The sequence below is a fragment of the Sus scrofa genome, chromosome 13 (genome assembly GCF_054392235.1).
Source record: "Sus scrofa isolate SSC_HxYL_T2T_F1_AM1 chromosome 13, Sscrofa_HxYL_maternal_Yorkshire_Landrace_v2.0, whole genome shotgun sequence".
NCBI classification, from domain to species: Eukaryota; Metazoa; Chordata; class Mammalia; order Artiodactyla; family Suidae; genus Sus; species Sus scrofa.
Window position 1 is genome coordinate 154,437,677 of NC_139395.1, and position 20,443 is coordinate 154,458,119.

At 42.6% G+C, this 20,443-nt stretch overlaps 1 protein-coding gene across 3 annotated transcripts in view; it reads left to right on the plus strand.

The window, feature by feature from the left end:
- Positions 1-20,443, plus strand: part of HGD (homogentisate 1,2-dioxygenase) — a 50,049-nt gene that overhangs the window by 18,029 nt on the left and 11,577 nt on the right. For all 3 annotated transcript variants that reach the window (XM_084991121.1, XM_084991122.1, XM_003361881.5), the window contains 6 exons: positions 11,002-11,061; positions 13,009-13,100; positions 14,791-14,825; positions 15,931-16,010; positions 16,549-16,648; positions 18,890-19,014. In XM_084991121.1, coding sequence (XP_084847247.1) covers positions 11,002-11,061; positions 13,009-13,100; positions 14,791-14,825; positions 15,931-16,010; positions 16,549-16,648; positions 18,890-19,014 — 492 coding nt within the window. The remainder of the gene's footprint in view (positions 1-11,001; positions 11,062-13,008; positions 13,101-14,790; positions 14,826-15,930; positions 16,011-16,548; positions 16,649-18,889; positions 19,015-20,443) is intronic.

Consider the following 20,443-nt stretch of genomic DNA (forward strand, 5'->3'; position numbering starts at 1 on the left):
CCAGTATATTATTTGGACCCAATGAGGAAACCCTCAAAGCTAAAATTCACTCTGCCCCTGGGACATACAAATTATCAAAAATGTTTCAAAACAATACATCCCAACAAGGTGTTTGATGTATAACTCGTCAAACTCTAGGTCTCACTATTCTAAAATCATCCCTCTCCAAAAATGTCGTGGATTTCCCACCTCTAAGCTTTTTCCCAAGCCTCTCCTATTCATAGTGACTCCTTGAGAAAATAATTTAAACCCACTTTATCACCCCATTCATTCCATAACCTTTTGCAATTCAACCTGACCAGATCACTCTATTGAAAGTAAATCAACTATATTTTAATCTAAAAAAAATGAAAGAAAAAAAAGTATGTGCACCTTCTTTAAACAACAATAATGTACCTGCTACCATTAATATATGTTTTTATGCAAAACTTACAGAAAAGTGTAAATGCCTAATAATCCCTCCAATGCAGAGTTAACCACTTCTAATGTTTTGGTTTCTTTCTTTCTAGTCTTTTTTCCTTGCACATATTTGTAAATGAATAAAGTCTGGGTTCCCATGCAGCCAGACTAAAAGTAATTCAAAATAATCCCAATCCTCATTTTCTTCTCCTGAAAACATTAAAGACTATCCAATATGTGACCCACAGTGACACTTTTAAAAATCCCCTTACCTCAATTTTTCCTGGACTCCAACCTTCTCACACTCTTTTCCAAGCTCTTGTCTTCCCCCTGAGCTCCTCAGGCCTGGACCACTGTTCATGGTCTGCCTCTGCCTTCTCCTACCTTCTGCCTCTAGGAAATAACACTTAAAGTGGAGGTCCCCATTCTCTTTTCCCAGGAGACCACACCCACCCACACACACACACATACACACCATTTATCTACATGGTGAGACTGGAGTTCAAAGGAATGAGGGTGTAGGAATGAGCAAAGCAGAATTTTTGGTAGGGAGCAGGGAAGAGAAGGGATAGAGGCTATGAATACTCATATTAATGTGTTATTTTTTATTTAAAAGCAGTTATGTATATATTTACTGTAAATAAATTCATGCTCTAATACAGTTTTTTACTCTTTTTTATTATTTATTTATTTTTGTCTTTTTAGGGCTGCACCTGCGGCGTATGGAGGTTCCGAGGCTAGGGGTCAAATAGGAGCTGTAGTTGCTGCCCTACACCACAGCCACACCAAATTCGAGCTGTGTCTGCAACCTACACCACAGCTCACGGCAGCGCTAGATCCTTAACCCACCGAGCGAGGCCAGGGATCAAACCTGCGTCCTCACGAATACTAGTCAGATTTGTTTCTGCTGAGCCACAACAGGAACTCCTGGGGGTTTTTTTAACTTAAATATCATATTTTGTGCTTTTTTCCATGTCTTTTTAAACTCCTGGAGTATAAAAAATTTTTCACGTGGCATTATAATCCAATACATGTTGATAAGACCACTTCTCTATTGTCAGATATTTAGAATTTTTTTCCATTTTTACTATTATAAATCATCCAAGGCGAAATACAATGCTTTTCTCCTCAATGTCCCAAATCTTGGAACAGTTGACGTCCCTCTTTTCTTCCTGGATCTCTATCCTTTCCTGTGTTCTATGACATTATAAAAACCTGCAAAAATAGACCATCTTCCAGGTCCTGAAGTAGACTCTCTTTCCCCTACTTTGTCTCCATCACCCTCCCGGGAGAGAGAGAAGCACTTACTCTCTCCTGTTTCTCACTGCCTCCTCCTTATTGTCTTTCTTACCTTCTTTTTTTACTTCTTACCACTCCCATCTGTGTTAGTTTGCCAGTGCTGCCTTTACAAAGTACGCACCCCGGTAGCTTAAACAAAACTTTAGTTTCTCAAAGTCGTGGAGGAAAGATAGATGTCTAAGATCAAGGTGCGGGAAGCGTCGGGGTCTTCTGAGGCCTCTCCACTGGCTTATAGATGGCCATCTTCTCCCTGTGTCTTCACATCAGCTTCTTTCTGTACATGTCTGTGTTCAAATTTCCCCTTTTTATAAGGATACGGCATATTGGCTCAGGGCCCACTCAGAGTACTTCTTTTGACTTAATCATTTCTGTAAACACCCTATCGCCAGATACAGTTATATTCTGAGGTACTAGGGTTTGGGACTCCAACATATGAATTTTGGGGAGAAGACAATTCGGCCCATGATATTCTCCCTCTGCTTCCTCCCCTTTCCTTCCAATTAGCAGTCAGTGATTCCCATTTTTGTTGGACTCTTTGTCTTAGAGGCAAATGGTTAATTACTATGGATAAGAAATACCAAGCTCTGGTGAACTAAGAAGGAATTCTTTGAGCAGCAGGGGATTTTTCTAGCCTATTTCACTTCCCATCCAGCCCTGAACCCCCCATTTATACACCTTTCTGGAGGCAGAATAGTAGAAATCTAACTTCACCCAACATAATATCAGCCCAAAGCTTGGTATAACCTGTTGGGCCTCGTTGCAGGAAATCAGTCCCACCACTTGGGTTTGGAAGCCATTCTGGGGCTGCCTTCATTGTGGAACCTCATTTACACACTTATCCTGTATTTCACTTCTTAAAATCTAACAAATATCAGGAGTTCCCATTGTGGCTCAGCAGTAACAAACCCAACTAGTATCCTTGAGGATGCGGGCTTGATCCCTGGCCTCACTCAATGGGTTAAGGACCTGACTTTGCCATGAGCTGTGGCGTGGCAGACATGGCTCAAATCCCACAGGGCTGTGGCTGTGGTATAGACTGGTAACCACAGCTCCAAATTCTACCCCTAGCCTGGAAACCTCCATGTGCCACAGGTGTGGCCCTAAAAAAGAAAAAAAAAAAATCTAACAAACATCATTCATTCCCATAACATTAACTACCACCTCTTTGCAATATGTTTTACAAATCTCTCCCCCAGCTTCAAACCCCATGTGGGACATTGCCATGTATATGTCCCAACTTAACAGGATCCATGTTGAAGACATCATAGTCCCATCCAAACTTGCCCCTCTCTCTGGCTTTTCTAGGCCTGTTAATGACACAACACAATTGTGTTTCACACACAATCTGCTATTACCTCTCCCCACCACGGCCCAGCCAGTCTTTCAATTCTTCTTTCTTTTACGTTGAATTAGGTGCCATGTCAGTAGAATGGTGAGTCCCATCTACATAAAAGTCACCAGGTGACTTGTTGAAAATGTAGATGTCCCAGACTCCCCACCCAGAGATTCTAATTCACTAGGTCTGGGGTGGTAACCAGGAGTCTCTCCAGAAGATTTCCATGCAGGATGGCTCTGGAACCAATCCTTTAAAGAAATACTGCTGTAGAATTTGCTTCCAAGATGTCTCTGATACTGTATTCTCCTCCCTTTCTTTCTTCTTCTTCTTCTTCTTTTTTTTTTTTTTTTTTTTTTTTGCCACCCTGCAGCATGTAGAGTTCCCAGGCCAGGGATCAGATCTGAGCTGCTGCCATCGTGAAAAACGAACTACACCATGGCAATGCCAGATCCTCAACCCCCTGTGCCAGGCTTCAGAGACACAGCTGATTCCGTTGCATCCCAGCTAAAACTGCATCTCCTTCCTTTTTCTTTTTTTTTTTTTTTTTGTCTTTTTGCCTTTTCTAGGGTCACTCCCACGGCATATGGAGGTTCCCAGGCTAGGGGTCCAATCGGAGCTGTAGCTGCCGGCCTACGCCACAGCCACAGTGATGTGGGATCCAAGCCACATCTGTGACCTACACCACAGCTCACAGCAATGCCGGATCCTTAACCCACTGAGCAAGGCCAGGGATTGAACCCACAACTTCATGGTTCCTAGTCGGATTCGTTAAACCACTGTGCCACAATGGGAACTCCTTCTTCCTTTTCTTAATGCCACCTGATTTGGACCTCATTTCCTCTTACCTGGATGGTTAAAATGGCTTCCTAACCAATCCATGCCTCTTCCCGTCCAGTCCCCACCTTGCTGCCAGACTCAACTTACCAAATTATCATTCAAAAATCTTTAAGCTCTGCCATTACCTCTCCCTCCCACTGCCCAGCCAGTCAAGTGCAGTCTTCCAAGAGGTGATCAAGAGCCCTGATTCACTATCATATCTTTCAAACTCCATTCTTTTCATCTACCCACCAGCCACACTGGAATCTTCACCATTCCAAGACAATATTCTCAATTTTCCGGTCTTGGTGCTTTATGCTTTTTCGTCTATCTAGAATTTTCTCTTATTCCCTCACAAGTGTCCACCCATCCAAATCCCATTTGTAATTTAAGACTCACCTTAAATACCACTTTCTTCACTGAACTCTTTCAGTATTTCTCAGAGTATTTGAGACTTACATCTTTGTTTCCATCATCTTCACATGACCTGCAATGTTCAGCACATATTTTCTTCCAAATAGTAGAATCACAGGTATTTGTTGAAATAACTCCCTGGTAGCTCAGATACCATCACCCTATAAATAGACTAGATTGCATTTATCTAAATGCATTCATTGGCATTTGCTAACACTGCAGTGTGCATTGCCCTATTCAACCCTTTTGGGCAGCTTTGTTGGCTCTTTTTTACAGTGCATCTACAGTAATTTGCATTTTACTTCTTGGAAAGTTGTTGGAATTGCCTGCAAACCAGATTACTTTATTATGTGTGTCTCTTATTTCCTGTGTATGAGAATGTTAAATACGGAGTTCTCATTGTGGCTCAGAGGTAATGAACCAGACTAGTATCCATGAGGATGCAGGTTTGATCCCTGGCCTTGTTCAGTGGGTTAAGGATCTGGCATTGTCGTGAGCTGTGGTACAGGTCACAGACATGGCTCAGATCCCACGTGGCTGTGGCTGTGGCTGGCAGCTGTAGCTCCAATTCAACCCATAGCCTGGGAACTTCCATACGCCATATGTGCAGCCCTAAAAAGAAAAAAAGAAAAAAGAAAAAGAAAAGAATGCTAAATATGCCCTGCACCAGGAATTATTCCTAGGGAACATTCCTGTTTATACTTCTCTTCCAAATCACTTCCAGTTATTCATTTCCTTGTTCTCCTATTAGAAAGTACCCATGCTTTCAGGGTCTTCTGTAATAGGTTCCCTGAAGGCAGAGACTGTCGTATTCACCTCCATCCTAACAGAAATCCTAGCACACAGAGAGGTACAATAAATCACTTAAATGAGTTAATAGAGTTCCTGTTGTGTCTCAAAGGAAACAATTCTGACTAGCATCCATGAGGATGCAGGTTTGATCCCTGACCTTGCTCAGTGAGTTAAGGATCCAGCATTGCCATGAGCTATGGTGTAGGTCGAAGATGTGGCTTGGATCTGATGTGGCTGTGGTTGTGGTATCAGCCAGCAGCTGTAGCTTTGATTCAACCCCTAGCCTGGGAACTCTATATGCTGCTGGTGCAGCCCCAAAAGCCAAAAAAAAAAAAAAAAAAAAAAAAAGAGTTGATATAAAGGTATTGGAGAAAAATGCTGACTTTGAAGGACTTTTGCATGTTTGTGTCCCAGGAGTTAGGCTAGGCCAAGGCAACTCAGCACTGGAGGAGCAATAAATAAAGAGCCATATTAGAAGACCAAATGCAAGGCCATTAAAAGGAGACCAAGCCTGGGTCCATGACAGTTTGGGAAGCAGATCAAGATAAGCCGATATTAAAGGACTCAGGGTAGAAGTTTCTAAAGGAGGCTGAGAAGGTGTTGGCATCAGTCCTTAGTAGAGAAAACTCCTCTAAACCAGTTGTGTCACTTCTAAAATAGATCATAATGGGACCCTTCTAGGATTGTTGTAAGAATTAAATGTCATCCAGTGAATGTTTATTGAGTGACTACTAAGTTTCCTGCTCTATGCTGGGTGCTGAGTAATGCATGTAAACTTTAGCTTTACAGTCAAGGTCAAATGGGAGTGCAGGTTTCTATCCATGAAAAAATGTCATCCAAATCCCATGGTGGCCCATCTCTCTCTCTCTCTCTCTCTCCTTTTTTTTTTTTTTTTTTTTTTTTTTCCGGTAGTCTTGAAAGACTTTTGAAAGTCTAAATAAAGTACAGTGACCTGACTTTAATGAGCCACTGTTTTATTTTTTCTGTTCCCCCTGCCCCTATCTTCCCTAGTCTGAACTGAAACCAATGTAACTCTCCTAGGCATAGCTACTGCTAGCAATTGCTTGCACATTGTAATCACAACTGCATCTACAAGTTACTTCCAGATTCTTGGCTAGATGGTACTGACCTCTAATGATATGTCTGCCTCTAGCTAGCCAGTGTTGCTGAGAGTATCTAATGCATCCCATCTAGTTGAAAGCAATTTTGGAAGAAATCTCAGTGAATCAAAGAAACTCAGTGTTGAAGGGGATACTCAGATCACCCATCCTCCTGATCTTCTGATTCTGGAAATACTGAGTCCAAGTCTAAGGGTTCCTTTTCTTCCCTGAACATGAACTTCAAATCTAGATCATTAAATCTTGCCACGAATTCTCTTCCTTTCTCCTTTGGTAACCTTCAAGGTTTTTGTTTGTTTGTTTGTTTTTTGGGGTTTTTTTGTTTGTTTGTCTGTCTTTTTAGGGTCACACCTAAGGTATGTGAAAGTTCCCAGGCTAGGGGTCGAATCAGAGCTGCAGCTGCTGCTTACACCACAGCCATAGCAATGTTGGATTGGAACCGCATCTGTGACCTACACTACAGCTCACAGCAATGCTATATCCTTAACCCACTGAGCGAGGCCAGGAATCAAACCTGCGTCCTTTGTTACCACTGAGCCACAACACAAACTCCACCTTAAAGGATTTTTTAATCCTAACTTTAAACTCTCTTAGAGATGGTTTTTGAATGATTTTTGACCACCTCATTCCTAGTAAGTAAAAGTTTATTTTCCAATAGAATTTGCAGAATACAGCTGCAAAATATGTGAAGTAATAATACAACTGAAAGGAGATATAGATAAAATCCACAATTACAACTGGAAATTTCCACATCTCTCTCTCAGCAGTTGATAGAACTGTACAGAAAATCAGAAAGAATATGGAAGAACTTAGGGTTTTTTCACATGCATAAAGAACTGACATATTTTAGAAATAACCTTAGGACTATCAGGAACATTTTTCAATTTACCGGTCATTGCCTGAATGTCACTTTGACTCCCCAAAGTCTCACAAATTTGCTTTAGTCTTCTTCTTTGAGATATTAGCAATGTTTTCAGTGTCTTATATTTATTCATTCAATCATGTGATACAAGTGTGTCAATATCCACTATAGTCAAATTGGGTACTACAATTGACTTCACTGTTTCTAAAATATTTAATAACTGAATTCTGTGGGAGGAGCCTTTTTTTTTTCTTTGTCTTTTTAGGGCCACACCCACGGCATATGGAGGTTCCCAGGCAGGGGCTCAAATCAGAGCTGTAGCCACCAGCCACAGCCACAGCCACAGCCACAGAAATGCCAGATCCAAGCCACGTCTGCAATCTACACCACAGCTCGAGGCAAGATCCTTAACCCACTGAGTGAGGCCGATATCAAACCTTCGGTCTCATGGATGCTAGTCAGATTCGTTTCCACTGAGCCACGGTGGGAACTCCCGGGGGAGCTATTTAGCAATAATATATAGTATGAATAAAATACTGTTAAAAAGTAATGGGATTAAATCAATTAATAAGCATCCAATGTCACCTGAAGTCACAGAGCAAATGGGAACAGAGACAGCAGCAGAACCCAGGTCTCTTGGTTCAGCCCAATGCACAGCCCCCTGGAGCTGGCCTTGGATCAGAAGATTATTGCTCCATGACATGCAATTAAGCTAAACATCTGGCTTTAGCAGGAGATGTTTCTACCCTCCATTCCATGGCCTCTTCATGTTTATCCTCTCCCCACATTTCCCTCCTCACAGTCAACAAGTTATCACACTAAAACCCTTTTTTTTTTTTTTGTCTTTTTGCCATTTCTTGGGCTGCTCCCAAGGCATCTGGAGGTTCACAGGCAAGGGGTCCAATCGGAGCTGTAGTCGCCGGCCTCCGCCAGAGCCACAGCAACGCGGGATCCGAGCCATGTCTGCAACCCACACCAAGCTCCCAGCAACGCCAGATCCTTAACCCACTGAGTGAGGCCAGGGATTGAACCTGCAACCTCATGGTTCCTAGTCAGGTTCATTAACCACTGAGCCACAACGGGAACTCCCCACACTAAAACTCTTGACTCAAATCTCTGGCCTGATGACCCAAAGCCGGCTTCTCCTTGTGAATACTGGGTTAATCAGAACCACCTTGGAGTCTATATATTATTCTCCATGAAATGGTGAATATAGGCGCTGGACAGTCCTCTGCCATCAGATGCAGCAGATAAATTACTACTTTCCCTACACCATCTCAATCATTGGAGGGGCATCACTTTTTGCATTAGAGGAAATTCTTCAAGGCCACTGCCTCATCCAGGATGTGAGACCTCTTGAAGCATGTTTCCTACATGCTCACGTGAATGTCCTTCCATCTTCCACCCCAGGCTCTCTCTCCTCATGACTTGAGGGCTGATGTGCAACAGAAGGCTTTGAAAAAATGACCAGCCAAATCCTAACCAAACCATCAGCCTCTCTGATTCAGTTTTTCCCACTCACAGAACACCCACATGACTTTATTTATACCTACAATAGGTATTTTTAACTTCAGGAAGATCTACCAGATAGTGCTTCTCTATTACTGGGATTCTCTCTTGCTCCTTTTTCTTTTTTTCTCTTTTCTTTCTTCTTTCTCTCTCTTTTTTTGCTCTCCTTTTTTTTCTATAGGTTTGTAAATCCATAGACTTGTGGTGTTTAAACATCCTTGCAATTTGGTAAATGGCCCCAGATACAACAATTTATTTGATTGACTGATTGGTTGGTTGACTGAGTGGACTTTTCTGAATATGAACATGAATAGCAGTACGGGATTTCTGGACTGGGTGTGCTGATTCTTAAACTATAGCTGCACATTAAAAGAGCTTTTATAAAAATAGAGCTTTTAGGAGTTCCCTGTTGGCTCAGTGGGTTAAGGACCCTGCATTGTCACTGCTGTAGCTCAGGTCATTGCTGTGGTGCAGGAACTTCCACACATGTCACAGACAAGGTCAAAAAAAAGAGAGAGAGAGAGAAAGAGATTTTATTAAATTCTGATGCCTAAATTCTGACACCTTCTTAAGATTCTGATTTAATTTGGTCTTGGAACTCAAAGACTCTCCAGGTGATTCTCATGGCTTACCAGAGGTTAGAATCTCTGGACAGATCTAAAAGATTGCCCAAGCAACCATTGATCTGATACTTAAATCCCTTCCACTGGGAACTCTAGAATGATGACTCTTTTGGGAACCATGATTCTAGGCAGTATTATCTTCCAGACAGTCTTTCCTGGGTGTACAAAGTCTGCACTGCTGCTAAAAAGGGAAACAGCAGGCAATGGTTAGGGGTAGAACAAAACCTCCCCTCAAAAAGCCAGCAATGCTTATCTGTGGTCCTTGCTGATGTCAGAGGAATATCCTCCTATGTCAGGAAAATTGTCCCCCAGGTGACACTTGACAATGTCCAGAGCCCTTTTGGGCTGTTATAACTTAGGGGAGTTCTCCCGGCACCCAGTGACTAGTGGCCAGGGATGCTGCTCAATATCCTAAAGGCAAAGCACAGACCCACAATGAAGAATTACCCACACAAAATGTCAATAGTTCCTAAATCCTTGCTCTCAGGTTCCCCCACCTTCCCCAGGAAATATTATCCTTAATGGAATTAGTCCTAAACCAAGGTTTCAACATACTTTTCAAATCAACATTTTATATTCTTTTGTTTGTTTGTTTGTTTTTTAGGGCCACATGAGTGCATATGGAAGTTCCCAGGCTAGGGGTCGAATTGGAGCTGTAGCTGCTGGCCACAGCCACAGCAATGTGAGATCTGAGCCACATCTGCGACCTGCACCACAGCTCACCACAGCACTGATGGAGGCCTGAGATCAAACTCTGATCTTCGCAGATACTAGTTGGGTTCATTACTGCTGAGCCACACTGGAAACTCCCTACATTCTTTTAAAGTAGTCCCAGAATGCGATGATCCTGCTTTTCCTTTGAGAAATTAAGGCTGTTGCCTGACTATATATGTCAGAGGGGCAAAATAATCCCATCACTGCCTTTTCCACTTGCTGCTTCCTTTCCCACCTGGCTGCCTCTCTGAGCTACAGAATGAGCTGAGTCCCATGACCTCTTGGAGGCCCTGCCTGGCCTGCCTTGACCAGCCACTGCAACCAGTGGAGCCAGTCCTTGGGGTACAGGTCACTCCAAGAGATGTCCTGTGGCTGTTGGGTTTATCAGCTGCCAGCCTAGCTGGGTCAGACCTGCTGCCAAGTTGATTAATAAGTGCTGGACTGACACTTCTAGTAGGGCTCAGACCTGCTGATTTTATTTCCCACTTGCTTAGATCATTTCATTATTATATTAAAGATTGTTGTGATTTAAACTGAACTGTCAGGCAGCCTGGGGACAAGTGCGAGGTTTGGTGAAGAAATTGAACTTGGTACTGCACTTACCAAATCCAATCTCAGCTGGGTGCTTTTTCTTTCTCTTAAAGAAATAATTCAAAACTCCAAGGGCTGGAAGTAAGAAGTAGAACCTTCTCCTGCAGTGTCAGGAGCCCACACAGAGAGGCTGGCACGCCAGGAAATGGAGCTGATTATAAATAGCATAAAAAGCAGCATCAGTCAAAATTCACTGATGTGCCTGAGCAAAATGTTAAAAGAAATAGCTTCTGAAATAAGAAGCAATGATTTTTTATTTTTGTAATTCAAAATGCTAAGGAATGAAGACAATATATATACATATCGGATGAACATTACACACACACACACACACACACACACACCCTGAATCACACACAGAACCCACCTGAGCCCTGTGGGTGATGGATAATTATTAAATTTAAAATAACAAAATCACAAATAGAGCCTCACAGAGGGAACAACTATCCTTTTTCATGCTATTTATTTAGAAAGTCTATGGTTTCCCCTTGTGAAATAATTTTCCTGTATATGTATTTTTTTTTCCAGCTGCGATGGAAACCATTTGAGATTCCAAAAGCCTCTCAGAAGAAAGTGGACTTCGTGAGTGTAAGTCAATACTCTCCACACCTGCCCACCATGCTCCTCGGTTCCACAGTGGGTGATCCAGCCATTCACAGGCTGGATGCCAAGCAGAAGCAGCCTTGGAGGCAGGCAACGAACACAGCACCACCTGCCTCTGCTTTCAGGTCTGGCCCAGGGATGTCTTACTTACAGGCACCATATGGACCTTGACACCAAGGGGCCTTCCTGAGCTATTTACAACATCTCCAAATGGCCAATGGAAATTGAGCATTTACCTTCCTCAGGTTTCTTTGTTTGGGGCCAGAACAGGGGTTCTTAGCCTTTTTGTTCCATTGACGCCTTTGATAGTTTGGAAGCCTGTGTTCTTAAATGCATAAAATAAATTATAGAAAATTATAAAGAAGCCAATTATATTGAAATACAATGATAAAAATATTAAAATAACAAGTTTAGTTTGGTTTATCATAATATATATGCTACCTGATTAATGCACTAAATCACAGGATCTATGAAAAAAATCTAATAACTATGGTTATTAAAAGTATGAGCACAAATGGAATTTGGGGCTATCTATAACAACTATAATGGGATGTAAAAATATCTACGATTTCTATCAGTACAAGGTTATAGGCACTTCTAACAATGGTGTGGTTTGTTGCTTATATTCACATTAATTCAAGAAAATGATAAGTTTCAGTCATAAATGAATGAAATATATATATATATACATATATATATATATATACTTTTTTTCCCCAAGTTCGTGAACTCCCCAGATGGATCCCTGGGCATTAATAGCATCAACTCAGGGTGGCAGCTCTAGGTAGTACAATGCTGATTAGAAGTTCTGCTTGGTAGTTACAGGTACTAGGAGTATTGGAACACCTATGCTCAGAGCAAAGCGTACATAGGGGCAGAGGCCAGAAACTGGGAGGAGGTGGGACTCAAAGAAGGAGGTGGAGGGTTCTGCAGACCAGCCTCAGCTCATGGCTTACTTAGGGGGAGTCCAGGTGCCCAGCCTGAGGCCATGTTATTTGGATCATGTTGAATTCTTTATCCATATTACGTACTCCAAGCCCTGTGCAGACTCATCTAAAAAGACTCCAAACTTGCATCTTGAATGCAAATACAAAAAGAAATTCCTCACCCTGGGTGAATTATGGATATCTGGAGGAGCAGAGCTCCCTCCTTTCAGGAAGGCTCATGTGTTAAGGTTTCTTGGACTGGGGTTCTTAGCAGAGAGGATTACATTTGGTCAGAATACCTTCCTCCACCCTGTTCTGGAGAGATTAAGACTGACCCTGTGCATAAGCAGAAGGCTGCCCACATGGTGATGTATATTTGAGAGGCATAATTGGTCCCTAATGATACAAACTTCCTTCCTCCCCAAACCTCCTAGACGCCTGATTTTACCACCAAAGGAAACCCTCCTTTAGACTGATCTTAAGCACCAAAACTGACAAAATGCCAAGAAATGAAGTTATACTCTATAAGGTCAGGTCTGATGAAGCCATTAAGACAATCCAGATCTAGGAGTTTCCATCATGACTCAGTGATTAACGAACCCGACTAGCATCCATGAGGACGCGGGTTTGATCCCTGGCTTTGCTCAGTGGGTTAAGGATCTGGCATTGCCATGAGCTGTGGTGTAGGTCGCAGACACTGCTCAGATCCCGCATTGCTGTGGCTGTGTAGTAGGCCAGCAGCTACAGCTCCAAATGGACCCTTAGCCTGGGAACCTCCATGTGCCACAGGTGCAGCCCTAAAAAAGACAAAAAAAAAAAAAAGAGAGAGAGAGACAATCCAGATCTAATTGCCTGGCAATTAGGGTGAGCCACCATCTACAAAACTTAAGTCAGTAAATTCCAGGCTCCCCAAAGGGAACACCCTGGTAGAACTTGCCTCATGACTCTCAGGGATGGGAGGAGGGCTGGCCTCATTCATCTTCCCCCCACTGCGGCTCTCTCCTAGGGCCTGCACACCTTGTGTGGAGCTGGAGACATCAGGTCTAACAATGGGCTTGCTGTCCACATTTTCCTCTGCAACACCTCCATGGACCGAAGGTAAGCAGCTCAGAGCTAGGTCAGGACAGCCCCATTCCCTAAGAACTGTTGACCAGAGAGTTGAAGCCTGGGTTGTTGTTTTTGTTATTGTTTTTCCTTTTTCCCCAGAACAATCTTGATATACATTTATTAATGATGACAATAAAGGAATATTTTGATCTCAACTGACTCATGTGACATAAATAAGAATGACACATAAGGAATACCCACTATGGCTCAGCAGTAATGAGCTCGACTAGTATCCATGAGGACACGGGTTCAATCCCTGGCCCTGCTCCATGGATTAAAGGATCCGCATTGCCATGAGTTACACGTAGGTCGCAGATGCAGCTCTGATCCCAAGTTGCTGTGGCTGTGGTGTAGACCCGCAGCCACAGCTCTGATTTGATCCTTAGCCTGGGAACTTCCATATGCCACGGGTGTGGCCCTAAAAAAACAAAGGAAAAGAAAGGGGAAAAAAAAAAAAAAAAGAATGACACATAACAATACTAATAGGAAAGGGACAATGGGGCACTGAAAGCAGGATTAGTCTGAGAAGTTTTGAGTCAGAATATCAACTTTTTTTCTTTTTAACTTTTTTTGGTCTTTTGTCTTTTTAGGGCTGCACCCATGGCATATGGAGGTTCCCAGGCTATGGGGTCGAATCAGAGCTGCAGCTGCCAGCCTATGCTACAGCTGAAGCAATGCCAGATCTGATCCGTGTCTGTGACCTACACCAGAGCTCATGTCAACACCAGATCCTTAACCCACTGTGTGAGGCCAGGGATCAAACCTGCATCCTCATGGATCCTAGTTGGGTTCGTTAACCACTGAGCCACGACGTGAACTCCAGAATATCCTTAACTTCTAAGATTCCCCAGGGCTGGTCCTGAGTCCAAAGTCATACTACGTGAGCAGCCATTAGGGCTACCTGTTGATGGCAGGTCAAGCTGACTGACTTTGGCTTCAGCTAATAACTTTGTACAAGCTTAAAAATCCTAAATAGAAGACCTTACACATCAGATTTTTTTTGGTCGGAAAAACATAATAAAAGGTATTTCTGCCTTTCTTTTGAGGAGCAGAATATTTTAGCATTTGCACACTACCTCTGGAACCAGACAGTTGTGTCCAAAGCCCAAGCCTTTCTTTTTGGCTAAACAACCTCAGACAAGTCATATAATTCCTCTGAGCCATGGATCAGGGCCAAAATCATGGCCCTGTAACAAAGCACTGGACTTGGGGTCCAACATCATATCAGGCATCTCTTCTCTCTCCATTTGAGCCACACTAGCCTTCATTCAGTTCTTTCTACCCGCCATGCACCCTCCTGCCTGGAATATTCTCCCACCCCCATCCCCAAGCCCTTGCCTAGATAATTTTTCAGATCTCAGGTCAAATATCCCCTCCTTGGGAAACCTTGGCTGCCTCCTCAGACTAGATCAGGTCCATTATTCTTTTAGTCCTCTGAACTTGACTTTCACAGTGCCGTTACAGTTTCCAAAGACATAGTGCTATAATGGCTGGATTGCTCTCTGGCTGCCTACTAGACTCTAAGCTCTCTAAGGGAGAGATGTGTCCTTTTGCTCATCATTTTATACCCAGCACTAAGCCTGGCACATAGTGGGTACTGAGCAGTGTTTTGTGCAATGATTTAATTTGTCTAGACAGTGTTAAAACAAAAAAATCATAGGAATTATTCTCTATGTTTCAGATGCTTTTACAATTCAGATGGGGACTTCTTGATTGGTAAGTTTGGAGGATTTCAGATTCTTCCACTGTTAACTGATCTCTAGTCACAAGCGGCTTTTTTCATTTGTTTTTTCTTAAAGGCCGCACCTGTGGCATATGGAAGTTCCTGGGCTAGGGGTCCAATTGGAGCTGTAGCTGGCAGCCTAAGCCACAACCACAGCAACACTGGATCTGAGAGGCATCTTCAACCTGTGCTGAAGCTTTCGGGAACGCTGGACCCTTAACCCACTGAGCGAGGCCAGGGATCAAACCCACAACCTCATAGATCCTATGTTCTGTTCTTAACTGGCTGAGCCACAAAGGAACTCCTTTTTTTTTTTTTTTTTTCAACAAGTTGATTTTTAATTGTATATTTTCCTTTTAATCTGTCTTATTTAGTGTAATGTGCAGACTGCAGTGTAAAGGCAGTTGGTGGTCTAGAAAAGATTCCTTGTGTACCTCCAAGCCCCTACCCTGTTTCCTGGTCTCTGCTCATCTCTCCTGGGCTTTTCTGATCTGGGAGATCTGGGCAGCTGAAAAGAAATGAAGAGTCATACCAACATGTGATTAATTTAAGATAACTCTACTTGCCTTCCAAGTCACCCAAGAAAAGACCATCTGTCACTGATATCTGCAATATAAATACAAGTTTTCATGAGACCACCTAAAATGGAAAGTCTAGTAGGGATTTCTCTGGTCCTCCCATTCTTTTCAGTACTGATATTTTGGAGTGAACATTTTGATGTGGACAATAGACATGCAAATGCCAACCCCCTGCTGGAACTGTCAGAAGTGGGTCTTTTCCATTCTATTTCTGCTGCCCTTTTCTGGTCAAGTCACAGAATTGGGCATATACAAGCTCCTTACCTGGCAACCAAAAAACAAAAAACAAAAAACAAAAACAAACAAACAAAAAAAAACAGAGTCAATCTTTTCATTCACATTTTTCTAGATAGTAAAATAGCTAACTTAAGTTGTCAGAATGTATGTTTTCCCCCATAAAATTCAATAAAGTGCTTTTCATTTGGAATGGAAAAGCAAATGCAGCCCTTAAGCCTTTTACTCTTCATGAAATGGTTCGCACATGAAAAGAGTTACTCATTGCTGCCGTCTATTTTGTCAGTTCCCCAGAAAGGGAAACTTCTCATTTACACCGAATTTGGCAAGATGCTCGTTCAGCCCAAGGAGATCTGCGTCATTCAGGTTCGTGATGTGTCCCCCTCTCCTTCCTCCTTCTCCCTAATTTGAGAGCAATCAGATGCTGCAGCTGCTGCTATTTCCAACTCTGAAATTTCTCTGTCATGTCTGGGCAATGGGGAGGGAGTTTGAGTTACACCTAAGATTCCCTGTGCAGAAGGGTAAGCAGGCTTATGTACCTGCTTTGTTTTAAAATAGCACACAATCACAAAGCCAAGAGCATTGCCAACTCACTTCCCTAAATGTTTACACTCTGGATAAGGTCCTGCAGGGGGTGGAGGGCAATGAAAATGGATTTCTTTAAAATTTGGCTAAATCAGGACACTGTTATCTCTGGACCCAATGATAGTAGACTATAATTGGTTTGGGTCACAGCTGTGATTAGCAGTTAAATGTTTATTTCGAATTCATCTTTGAGCTGGCCACCTATTCAACAAACTGTGGCCTTATTTGTGCATATGAGGCTGGCTATAGTGCTTGGGCAGCTGCTTTATACTACAGATGTGATTTGAGACAGCCCACCAGTGTCTGCTTCCTGTTCCAGAGAGGAATGCGGTTCAGCATAGATGTCTTTGAGGAGACCAGGGGCTACATCCTGGAGGTCTATGGTATCCACTTTGAGTTGCCTGACTTGGGACCAATAGGTAAACCTCCACTGCAAGCTTTTAAGCCTGACTTGAAATAGAGGATGCAGATGATTGCATGAAAGTTAAACATCCTTCTCTGCTCTTTATGCCACTCAGACTTCAACCTTCCTCTCTAGACAACTTCTCTCAACCCAGTGTAGTTGGGAATTTCAGAAACAATTAGAGCTCCCTGAGCAAGTGCAGACTTCTCTTTTTTCAGACTGCTAAGTTCAGGAGCACTAGGTAATATGGCTGACCCCTCTGATGAGAGGACAGCTTCATCAATGAGCTGGTCAGTGCACCAATCCATCAGCTGTTGTGCTGAGGGTAATGACAGGAACCACATCAAGGGTAACACAAGCCTCTTCCCATCACATACATGCATAACAGAAAGTGATCCAAGCCAAGTCATTATAAATCTCTCTCTAGAACAGTATTCAGACCATCAGAAAGCAAGACAATATGTAATAGATTTCAGGTTATACAGAGTACACCCTAGAAGCTTTAGAAGTCTGGGTTACTGTGGGTCGAGTCTCCAGGAACAGCTTCATAGAGGAGATGAAAAGTTGAGGGAAAATAAAGAGGAAAGGAGACAGCTTAAGAAAAAGTACACAAATGGAAGTGTGTTTTGTAGATAAGAGGGAGATCATTTTCTTTTTTTTTCTTCTCAGGGTCACACCTGCAACATGAGGCAGTTCCCAGGCCAGGGGGTCAAATCGGAGCTGCAGCTACCAGCCTACGCCACAGCTATAGCAATGCCAGATCTGAGCCACATCTGTGACCTGGCGCTGCAGCTTGTGAACCTTAACCCAATGAGGGAAGCCAGGGCTGGAACCTGCATCCTCATGGATACTTGTCGGGTTCTTAATCCGCTAAGCTACAATGGGAATTCCAGAAAATCATTTTCTTAAGTCAGTGGGTTGTGTAGACAATAACGTGGGGAAAGTCATAACAATGACAAGGGACAACAGTAAGAGACACACAGTCTACAAACCTCACATTCCTGCTGGGCACACACCACATGTACCCACTTGAGAGTCAAAAAGTGTACCTCACTCAGTGCTGTAAGGAGCTAGAAACCACATCCTCCATGAGGCAGACTAAACTTTCAAAAGTGAACCAAGGTCCCCCACACCCGATTCTTCTGGCAAGCTGGAGGCAGGAGAGCAGGAGAGAAGCGAAGGTGGTAGGAGGGGTTGTTCTCAAAATGTCTCTGGAAGTGAAACGATTTGGGGGGAAAATTGCCCTTTGGTTTCATCTTTGGCAAGTTTGCTGGAGGTGGTGGCCACACCTCCCTACTCTTTCCTTTTCTTGTCAACAGATTGTTTACAACAAAACAGAGACAGGCCAGCATGTGCCTTTTGGTCACTCCCCTGGGGGATCCAAATAGTCAAAGGAAGGTGGGAGGCAGCAGAGAGGCAGCTGGAGCCCTGGTGGACCATCTGTTACTCTGCTCTCCACCCCACTTCCCACTTGGGTCCAGCTTCCTGCTGCTTCTCAGCCTGCCTAGCCTCTAGCCTCTGGGTTCCATGCAACACATACCCGCAGGAAAATATATATAATTTACCAACCAGCTGGGGGCTTTTTTTTTTTTAACCTCAGGAGCTGGAAATGATAAAACACTCCCCAGGTTTCTCCTCTCAGAGTTAAATTATGTTTTTGCACTTATGCCTTTCATTTTGGGTCTCTTGATTTATTTTCTTTCTCTGGAGGGAACACTCACAAAGCAGAGGTAAGCGGGCAAGTCCCACATGCTTTCTCTCTCCGTGGCAGACAGATTTGTCAGGCTGCAGAGCAGACTTGGATTGATTCTGAGATCTGCCTGAGGAGCAGAGGCATGCCTGGGGCTACAGTGTATTAACCTTTCTTTCTCAAGGACTGTAGATGAGTTCTAGGGTCATCAGAACTTTCTTGGAAAAAAAGCTTTTGTATCCTATTGTATCTTCCCTTTTCCTCTTTTCTAGTCTCTTCCTCTCTTTCCCTCCTCTCCCCTTTATATGTGTGTAAAATGTTTATAAACCATATTCATTCTACAACTTTAGGTAATGCTGGTGATGATGCTAGTATTTTCATGATTTTTTTTTTTTTTCTGACCAAATCCCTTGGGTCCTTCTTGAAAGGTATGAGGCTGGGATTCCAATGAGTCTCTGAACAATGAAAGCAAATTGTGAAGTGGCTTTTGACATGGAAGAAAGCCCTTTTTCTCTGTGCAACAGTGGACATCTTTCCTATGTGATTTCAGAAGTGTTTGTGTTCTAGGAGCCAATGGCTTGGCCAATCCTCGTGATTTCTTGATACCTGTTGCCTGGTATGAAGATCTCCAAGTGCCAGGTGGTTTTACTGTGATTAATAAATACCAGGGCAAGTTGTTTGCTGCCAAACAGGTAAAGTAAGCAGGTTGGTAGGTGGGGAAGGAATGAATAGTTATTAAGCACCTTCTGGTTGCCAAGGCTAGAGTTAAGTATTTACTTATATTCTTTCATCTTTACTATATCACTAAGATACTACAAATAAGGTACTATTGGCCTTATTTGTAGTCATGAAAACAGGCCAGGTAGTGATAACTTACCAAATGTCACAGTAAATGACAGAATCAGCATTCAAACCCCTATCTTTCTGACTCTGAAGGTCATGCTCTTTCTATTCATCAAGCAATAAAACAAACAAACAAACAAACAAAAAACAGCAATATGTAGGTCTCCATAAATGGTGAGGGAAACATAATATACGGGCAGGGCAACATGCTCTGAAAAGGGAAATGAGTTAATAGCAGTTCATCTAAGACTTATATTCACCAGAGGTCACCATATTTCAAGTACAAGCAATGATTGATAGAAAATAAGCAGAACTCAATTAGTTTGATTTGGTTTATACCACTATTCTGGTAAACTCAGGAGATAAGCCAAGGCATAGATAACAATAAAAAATAGCAATAATATAATTTGTGATCTATAGTATATTATTAACTATAGTATATTATTAACTATAGTATATTATTAATATACTGGATATATAATATAGAAGAATAAAGTAACCCTATAGTAAAAATAATCCAAGTATCTCTTCTGTTTACCATTATTCACTTGCTATATTTTTGCCCATTTAACTTATTGTTTACATTTTGCTAAGATATGTTATTTTCTTTGGACAGCATCCAGAAGGTATGCTAACCAGTGGAGGCCAACTAATTTGACACTTAAAATGAACCCCTCATTATCATTGCTAATTGTCATCTTCATTGACACGTAGCCATCTTCAAAGTTTCTGGGTCAGGACTTCTCAAAATGTGGTTGAGACCATTTGCATCAGAAATTCTGAGGGTGGCTTGTTTATGTGGATGCTTAGTGACCACTCCAACCTGGCAAAGATAAACTCTGGAGATGCAGTGTGGAAATGACATTCATTTAAAGTGTATTCCCTGTTTTATATATAACATGCATTTGATAGAGAACACTACCCCTATATAGTGGTTGTCTCTAGGTTATCTGCTGGTTATGGGTTTTCACTTCCCAAGTAGACCCTGTGCTGCTTATTCTCTGTGAGCCCTTGGTGACCCATTCCCTTCTCTGCTGTGATCTGTCCCTGGAGGCTGACCTACATGGACTGTGTCACCCAGACTCCCTAACCAGCTAGCTTTTGGTTGGGTTCAACCAGTGTGAGGTACTCATAGGAAACTGAAGGACAGGTGTAAAGACAAGTTGGGTTTTTCTCTCCTCCTGCTCCCTCTGTTTTCCTCCCTGATCTCAGTTCCTGTTGGGTAGCCCCAGTCACGTGCTGGAGCTAGTTTACACTGGCCAGCAAGAGCCGATATAC